The following is a 9,549-nucleotide window of genomic DNA, read 5'->3' on the forward strand; positions in this document are numbered from 1 at the left end:
GCCGGAAGGGGGGGGGTGGGGGGAAGGGTCAGTTGTTTCGGGCCCAGGGAGATAGTGGGCCCAGAACTGGGTCCCCATTATATTGTACATGTATGTCTTGGGTGGAAGGGCCTTTTTTAGGATTACTGTGTCCCGGGTCTGGCTTAGGTTGTCAACAGCCCCACTTAACATTATTGATACAGGTTGTACAATTGGTAACACTTGGTCACGGGTCATGACTTGGTAACCATTACTTTTGCACTGAATATCAGTGAATCATCAACAAATCAAAACTGGACAAATGCTAGTCAGATGGACAGACAGAAAAAAAGGCTGAGAACCAAATATATTTTAGAGCACAGAGTACATCTTGTAACAAGCACAGCTGGTCTGGACTTCCAGCCTAATTTGTTAACATATCTTTGGGTCTGGCGGAGATAGGATTTCTCAGTGTTGCCAGTAACAACAGTCAAGCTCCTTTTCCCTGAACTTAACCTGTGGTGACCGAACCACACACTCTCTTATCCCCCCTACACCCTCCCACCAGGAGCCTGCCCTGCACTGCCCTCCATGGATCAAAAAGTGTGTGCGTGCGTGCGTGCGTGCGTGCGTGCGTGCGTGCGTGCGTGCGTGCGTGCGTGCGTGCGTGCATGTGTGCATGTGTGTGTGTGTGTGTGTGTATGTGTGTGTGCGTGTGTGTGTGCGCGTGTATGTGTGTGCGTGTCTGTGTGTCTGTCTGTCTGTCCATGTGTGTAAATATGTGACCCACACGCTCTCTTCTCCACCCCCTAGGAGGCTGTCCTCCACTGCCCCCACCTGGATCCGACCAGCTCTGCAACCCGCCGTGCGACAAGCCAAAGTCCTTCTGCTCTGAGGTAAGCCTAAAGCCACGAGTCTAGCAGACACAAAGCCACACAAAGGTGCTTGCAGGGCACAGGTAAGTATGACGGAGGTAATCAACCAGCGCAACACGGGAGTGAGAGTTAAGCTGCCGCTTAGCAACAACAGTTTTGGAAGATGTACTGCTCTGTCGTGACCTGTTTGAAGTTGAATATGAGGAATGCTATATTAGACAATGGGACTGATGGTAGGCTTGTGCTTAATTTGTTATTTTAATGAGTAGATGTACCTTGAGTGCCCAAGCATGTCCATCCCTTTTGAAAGTCAGTCGTGGCAGTCATTCCAAATCACCTGACTCATTCAGGAAATGTCAAAGATTGTTGGCAGTTAAGCACAAAGTAGTGCCGCTTCTACTCACAAATAGGAGAAATGCATTATCTGTCGATTCTCAATTGTTGATCATTCGGGACATTACGTGTGTGTGTGTGTGTGTGCGAGCGCGTGTGTGCGTGTGCGTATGTGTGTGTGTGTGTGTGCGAGCGCGTGTGTGCGTGTGCGTGTGCGTATGCGTATGCGTATGCGTGTGCGTGTGCGTATGCATGCATACATGCGTGCATACATGCGTGCATATGTGCATGTGTGATTACAATACACTGCATCTATACATTAACTGTTGTTTTGCAATTGGTGATCATTCAGTGTGTGTGTGTCTTGTGCATGCATCTGCACTTGTTGTTCTGTATTTTCCCTGTGCACTTGTATCTGCTAGTGATATTGGCTATGATTATGTCCTCATTTGTACGTCGCTTTGGTTATAAAGCGTTTGTCAAATGCAGTGTAATGTACTGGAATGTAACTCATGTGTGTATCAGGGCTTAACACTAACACACGCCAGGTAGCCAAATGCGGGTGAAAGTCGGCGTTGGCTAGTAGATACCGAAGGTTCACTAGCCATTCTGGCGGGTCCGTCACTATTCTAAATGATGAGGCACCGCATTTTGTAGTTTTTTTCCTCGGACCGTCTTTGCTACAAACGCAATGCAATGCGATTTCGCGAGCCTACAATACCCATGAAGCATCTGTGTCACGTGTCACCTGTGTCTCACGCAGGAGAGGAATCTGCAGATAGAGCTAGTCTTGCGAATATGAGTGGCAGCAGCGAGCTACAGGCACATCAGCGCGCGTTTGGAAATGTTACTGAAAACCTTCACGTGAAAATAAAGTAGCGAAGTTCATCTCAACTGACCTGTTTTGGGATCTGTCATTAGTACAATGCATAGTAGACCTAGTAGTGGACATTAAAATGACCAAGGCGAGAGGAGAACACCTCAGTCTTGAGAAAGTCTTGAGACTAATTAGCGCAGTGATAAGACAAGGACACATGCGGCATTAATAATGTTCGGTTTAAATCATGTTCTGGTTTGCCTGTATGTCTTCATACCTTAATATGCCTCCATGTTTCTTGTGCCGTTGTTCCCGACTGTCAAACGGGGCTTAAACAACGCGCAGTAGTAGCCTTCCAGACAGTACAAAATCATGTCCCATGTCCCTTCGCATGTGCCCATCTTGCTTTGCGTCCATTTATATTTTAAACAACTCAATATTAAACGGAATGAAAGGAAGTCGTCGCTCCTTCTGTAGTTACCGGCCGCATATGTGTGTGCCTTCTAGTAGATAGCCTACTTATATGAGAAAATATTCCAGAAGACGTGTTATTCCACATCCATGACCGAGGACATGCGAAGCTTGGCAATGACTTTGCACTATCTACTTTGCGCATCGAAAGTGCCCTTCAGATCAAAGACGGAAATATTTTGATCTCATGTAGCTTACATTTGTGCCCTTCCACACAACACTGTGCTTGGTGTTTCTGCACGGCTATGCCATTCCTGAGATGAGTTAATCTGTTCTTATTGCATGCATGCATGCATGGACCAGTTAACAACAATTCTAGTTATTAGGCCCTATATTATATTATATTATATTATATTATATTATATTATATTATATTATATTATTTTATGTTATATTATGTTATATTATCCTACATTACATTATTACAGCCTAATATATAATTCATTAAAGCTGCTATGATGGTTACGAAAATTATGGCTAGTGAAAAGGCCCAATGGCTAGTGAGTCACGAAAACCACTAGCCAAAATGGCTGGTAAGCGAAAAAGTTAGTGTAAAGCACTGGTGTGTATGCATGTATGCACTGCCCCCTGCAGGCGGGCCTGTGCATGTGCGAGGAGGGCTACACGGAGATGCTGACGTCAGAGGGCCTGCTGGACCAGTGTGCCCTCATCCCCGTGCTGGAGATCCCCACGGCCAGCAACAAGGATGCCGACCTGAAGACCAGCCTCAGCAGCAACCCCACACAGCCCACCACCGCCCAGCCAGGACGCAGCGGACGCACCTGGTACCTCCAGCCCTTTGGACCAGGTCAGATTGTACACATATATGGAGACACAGACTCAGACTCTCTCTCTCTCTCTCTCTCTCTCTCTCTCTCTCTCTCACTCACTCACTCACTCACTCACTCACTCACTCACACACACACACACACACACACACACACACACACACACACACACACACACACACACACACACACACACACACACACACACACACACCTTTGGCCCAGGTCACTTTGGCGCAAACACATACAGAGAGAGAGAGAGAGAGAGAGAGAGAGAGAGAGAGAGAGAGAGAGAGAGAGAGACAGAGACGGAGACAGAGACAGAGAGAGACCACGTTAGGCCAGGTTTTTGCGAGACACACACACACACAGACACAGTGTGATAAAAGGATCAATGCGGTAAATGCACTTAGTGCTTCTTATTTTTACGGAACTTAGAAGTCTCAATGAATGCAGAGGCATCAATGAATGTTTTTCTTTACAGCATTTTTCGTTTTAAGTTTGAAGTTGTGTAAACAAAAAAATCTCGGTTCATTTTTTTGCATCGACCCAACTATCTATTTTTTCTGTAAGTGCAGTAGAGGTGCTCCGATTGCTCGGCAGCCGATCAAGATCGGCCGATAATGGCCAAAAATAGCCTGATCGGTGATCGGAAAAACATGCCGATCAAAAAACCGATCCAGAGATATTAAACTCCTCACGCAACCATTTTGCCTTTACACCTGGCGCTGCATGCCTAGGTGCTGGCTCTGCACAGCTGCTGCACCAAAAGAAGACATCTTTGCTTGTCTATAACTTTTCGGAATTCCCTCCTTCATTTTCACCATTTATAATCATATCTGCACCAACAATGATCTGATTTTCCGATCCATGCGCCGTTTAGAACTAGCCTACATGACGCTTGTAATTTGCGAATGACGTGTCAGTCTTGCCATGTTCGCTATTTTGAGTTACAGCCTGTAGGCCTATGGAAGTTGTCAGTCAGCACGCAACAACTAAACGTTTCCAAAACAAACATCAACGGTATTGTTTTTAAAGTTGTAGCCTAATTGACAGCCAGTTTATTAGTTTGTAGTCGCTGCAACACCAAACAGCAACAGAGGGAGTGGACGGTGAAACTCAATGAGTCTGTGCAGGGAATTCTACAATCTATGACAGTGTTACAGAGGAAGAGCTTTCCTCGCAGACACGCTGTGTTGTGCGTGTTGCCTGTTCTTTCAAGTGAAGTTTTTTTTTCTTGTTTAGAATCTCAAGTGTTTCAGTTACAATGTAATTTGCGATCGCCAGTTAGCCATTTTACGTTATAACCGGAGTACCGGTAGTTGCCTCGGTCAGCACGCGACAACTTCACGTTGTCCGCACAAACATGTCAACGTAATTCTTTTCAAAGTTGTAATTGACAGTCAGTCGACTACCGGTAGTTTGATAGTCGCTGAAACGCCAAACGGCGACAGATGAGGGGAGAAGGAAGAGCTCAGATTCAGAACGGCAGCGGAGCACTGCAACTGTGGACTGTGACAGAGAGGGGAGGGGCTCTCCTCACGAGGCTGCTCATTTAAAGCGACAGGGTTTTTTCTCGTATGTAGAAGACTATTTGAAGTAATGTTTCAGTTTGAATTCAATCTTAAATAGTTTAGTAATTATATGCAATAACTTATAAATTGATTAATACTGTAGACTTACTTGTAAGCTATATTACCAACACTAGTTTGAAAGACCTGAAAGATAATAATAATAATAATAATAATAATAATAATAATAATAATAATAATAATAATAATAATAGGCCTACATTGTGAAAGCGACATGTGCTAATTAAGATTGATTGGTTTATGGGCAGAAATGGTAGCCTATTCAATAAGGATAATTAATAGGCTATTAAAAAAATAGGAAATAATTTCTGTGATCGGATCGGCAGATAAAGATTTTTGGTGATCGGTATCGGTGATCGGGCCAAAAAATGGTGATCGGAGCACCTCTAAAGTGCAGGTTGGTTTGGGGAGAAAGACAGGTAGAATTACGTAAACCAATATAGAGAGAAGAAGTAGACAGGCAGATAAGATAGACAAACTGAAAGAAATATCAATTGATTTAAGAATTATGTGTTGATTAAATGATGTTGATTTGCCATTTTTCACTTGCTGCCAACTGTTTTTGGCAATTGAAATATTCCAAAAAAGTTCAAACAAGTACAACTCATACTTAAAAATACATCCTCCAGAAAATGTGATGTTTAATTGGATTTTTCTACACTTGTCAAGGTTAATTTACATAGTAAAAAAAAAAAGCATAAACGAGTAATTCAGGCTTTCAAAAGCAGGTTTGATGTTTAACTGGAGTTTTCTACACTTGTCAAGGTTCATTTATATAGCAAAAGAAAGCATAAACAAGTAATCCAGACAGACTTTAAAAAAAATACATCATTTGAAGCTTTGATGCTCAACTCAATCTTTCTGCGTTCCAGATGGCAAATTGAAGACGTGGGTGTACGGCGTTGCGGCCGGGGTCCTGGTGCTCCTCATCTTCATCTTCTCTATGATCTACCTAGCTTGGTGAGTGGCACACACACTGCCCCATGCACTTGGTCCTATCATCATATGTTTTCATCGTCACTACTGTGTTTTCAGCGTCAGCCATTAAAATCATTGTTTTTTTTGTTAATTTTGTTATCATTCATTCATATCATTTCATTTGTTTGTTCCCAATCTTACTTTTTTCAGTTTTTTTTTTAATTCATTGATTCATTCTTTCTATTTTGTTATTTTTTTCCTTTTCCTTTGATCTTCCACTCTTCCACTCTTTCTGTCATCCGTTTGCATCCATCCATCCATCCATCCCCCCATCCATCGGCTGTGGAGCAGTAGTTACTGCTTCTACCTTCGCCGTGCCCTGGAGGAGGAGCCCATCCCTGCCAACGGCACGGTGGTGTGGATGGGCGAGAATGCACATGAGCTGACTTACACGTGCCCAGAGTGCCAACACCCGGGCGAGACTGCCACTTAAGCCCTGCAAAAAAAAAACAACCCACCCCATCTACCTACCTGGCCAGCCAGCCAGCCAGCCAGCCTGCAAGCCAGCCCGCCCTTCAACCATCCTCTCACTGGTGGCAGTGTGCCAACCTTGCCCTGCCTTATGTGACCCACCCCTCTCCCCTCAAGTAACCAATCCATGCCTCCCGTGTCAGTGACACATGGCCCGCTCAGCCAATCACTGTTCGTCTGCTGTTGCAGGTGAGGGTAGAGCCCTTTGGGCTTTCTTTGTAATAGTTATTGCAGATGTTTGTGCTGAAACGCTGAGCAAATAGTGATGCGTCTGTTTTTCTGTTAACTCCTCTGCAATCACTGAAGAACTCACAATGACTAGGTGTTACTTGCTAAAATAGAATGGGTTGTAAGCCCATGGGTTGTAAACCTTCACACATAGCGTTGACTATTGTCACAGTACCAGTATGGTGTCAATTTGAACGCATGACAACAGTTGTTTTCTTCCCGTGAAAACTGCAGTGTTGGTGGAAGTGTTGATCTAAGCAGCTATAACGGGTGCTGAGGTGCAGGGAAGCCGACAGAGGGGGGGCAAAGGGGTTAGTTGTCCCGAGCCCAGGGAGATAGGGGGCCCAAAATTTGGTCCTCATTACTTTGTATGTATTGGATTGGGGGCCCTTTCAAATGACTTTGCCCCGGGCCCGACCAAAGATGTCAGCGGCCCTGCTGAGCTGAAATTAGCTGCTGTATAATCAGAGCCGACTGTGACTTGTCACGCTGTGTACTGTCACACTGAGAGGCAAAAGGTGCTCTGATTTCCCTCCGTCTCATTTCAGTCTGACGCCACATCAGTAGGGGCCCAATTACCTTCGACATCTAACACATCCAACACTGAGGTAGACCGACGTGCTGTTTTATGCAACAGTCAGACCGTTCCTTTACTTAGCTGAGCTGCTGAGTCTCTGACTTGCCGTTGCCCAACTGTGTGGTATGTAGCCTGGCTGCATTTCGTAGACTGTGTGAAAACCAGTCTACCAGCACTTCTTAGGGTTTTTTTTCTAAGGTTTACACATTGAGTTTTATGGGCCTGTTTTTTTTCTTTTGCCAGGGCCGTTGACAGCTTTTGCTGGGCCCGGGACAAAATGAGCCCACCTTATACATAATCATTATTCTGGGCCTCCTTTGCCCCCCAACTGTCACCTTTGCCGTTCCCCACCTGCCTTTAGCCCATGTTATCCAACGGATATGATATTGTAGCCCCTCTATATCTTCCAGAAGAGCCTACAGTATGTATAGCTCTGAACATCAATACATATCTCCTAAAATTTGAATCCGCTCGTCGCCCATCATCACTGACAAGCCCATAATTTCGCTGTATCGTTGCCATGCCCCCTGAAACTCCACTCCACCGAGAGACGACGGCGTGAGATGAAATGGCTGGTGTGCCACTCGAGGGTATTAGACATGTACAATTTGAGCCGAGGATTAACATGACTCATTTGTCTGAGCAGGAGATCAGAAAAGGGAATTATCATATCCGACGCTCGCGGCAACACCTTTTTTAAATGAAAAAGAAAAGGGATCGACTTTAGGTAATCCCCTCTCCACTGGAGGTTAGCGAAGCTGCACATGGATGTGATGCAGCTCAGGTAGAGAGCTGTGATACCTGTATGCTGCAATACTGCCCCCTAGTGGCTGTTTTATGTAAAGGAATTTGAATTTTGAGTGGTTAGGCCGCCCCTATCACATTCATCACCGCACATCTAATTTCATTTTTACACATCAGTTATGTTTTCATCCTTCATCGCCTACCACATTTGTCACTGTTTGTGTTGCTAATTTCGAGAAAATACGGTAGAAGGTCTCTGCTGTTACAGCAACAGTATTTTTTTTGTCTGGGTGTTTGCACGCACCACATTATTGACAAGTACAAGATAAGGAAAAAAGGAAATTTCTCCATTATGAGCCATTAAAACTGGTGGTGCCAGATGCTAGGTTGCAGGGCCATAGTCAGTCATTTTCAGACCAAACCCTAAATTTCAGACCAGGGGTGCATTTCTCGAAACCATAGTTGCTAACTATGTTGGCTACTTTGCCGTTTTCTATGCAGTTTCCCATTGGCACTAGCCAAGTTGCTGACCAGCTAACAACTACAGTTCTGAGAAATGCACCCCATGGTTGCACAAGTATCTAGATCCACCAATGCATCTTTATTGAGCCTTTTTTAAACAAAGCAGTCAAACCAAGGTCCAAATATAGACAGAAAAGAAGATAGGACAGAAATAGACAGGAAAGAAGAGGACACCAAAACAAAGCACAATCATAAATGAAAGAGAAAATTAAAAGAAAAGCCAACAAGAGTAGCCATTCCACATGAAGAGTAAATACAGTAAACCACTGAGTTCAAGGGTGTAAACCAGTAGTAAACCAGGTTAATCACCTTCAGATGGTAGCAAATCATCTATTAGAAGAGCATGGGGTCCTCATATTCTTAACTAAATGACACCTGTAGGCTATCTATTAGCAGGTTTACCACTTCCTGTAGGTTCACTTAGCCAGGTTTGTCACTTAACCAGGGGTGCATTTCTCGACAGCGTAGCTGCTAACTACGGTAGCTACTTTGTTGGTTGCAATGCAATTCCCCATTGGCAACTACCAAAGTTGCTAACCGCTAACAACTATGCTTTCGAGAAATGCACCCCAGCTTTGTGGCATACCACAAAGTAGGTGTACTCTTCGCTGCTAGTAAACGCTTTCATTTGATCTTTTCTCCACAGTAAAAAGCCAAAGAAGCCCCAGAGAAGACAAAGCAACAACAACAGACTGAAGCCTTTAACTCTGGCCTATGACGGAGACGCCGACATGTAAAATTCCATGGACGGGCCGCCACCTGGCTTCGCTCAAACTCTAATTAGCTAATACATCCACGAATGACCTTCTGTATATTAGCCACAATCAGAGCCACGCTTTGGCTTTCCCTTTCCCGAGCTTCTGGAACTAACATGGTGGACAAGCGAAACAGAGAAATGAGTAAAGTTTCTATGATGTCTCCACGGTGATGAAGAAGATGATGGACATGCTGAGCAGGAAACTTTCATACCCAACCACCCCCGAACTCCTCCTTTTTTCCGTTCATTTTGTTCCTAAATATTTTGTTATTGTATGCAACAGCCTTCATGAATTTCCAGAGACCACAAGAATATGCCTTTGCTTTTTGTGGCTCATCTGGAAAGACAGTTCTTAAGAAATGGGGAAAAAAGGTATGCCGATGAAAATCAGATTTTTTTGTTTAGGTTTAGGTTTTGTTTCCTTTACTCTGAGCGAAT

At 44.4% G+C, this 9,549-nt stretch overlaps 1 protein-coding gene across 1 annotated transcript in view; it reads left to right on the forward strand.

Moving 5' to 3' along the window:
- thsd7ab (thrombospondin, type I, domain containing 7Ab) overlaps positions 1-9,143 on the forward strand; it is a 196,096-nt gene extending 186,953 nt beyond the window's left edge. Inside the window, exons 27-30 of the mRNA XM_063199502.1 lie at positions 772-854; positions 3,049-3,262; positions 5,707-5,794; positions 9,001-9,143. Coding sequence (XP_063055572.1) covers positions 772-854; positions 3,049-3,262; positions 5,707-5,794; positions 9,001-9,091 — 476 coding nt within the window. The 3' untranslated portion in view covers positions 9,092-9,143. The remainder of the gene's footprint in view (positions 1-771; positions 855-3,048; positions 3,263-5,706; positions 5,795-9,000) is intronic.
- The last annotated feature ends 406 nt before the right edge of the window (positions 9,144-9,549 follow it).

The sequence above is a fragment of the Engraulis encrasicolus genome, chromosome 5, assembly GCF_034702125.1.
Source record: "Engraulis encrasicolus isolate BLACKSEA-1 chromosome 5, IST_EnEncr_1.0, whole genome shotgun sequence".
NCBI classification, from domain to species: domain Eukaryota; kingdom Metazoa; phylum Chordata; class Actinopteri; order Clupeiformes; family Engraulidae; genus Engraulis; species Engraulis encrasicolus.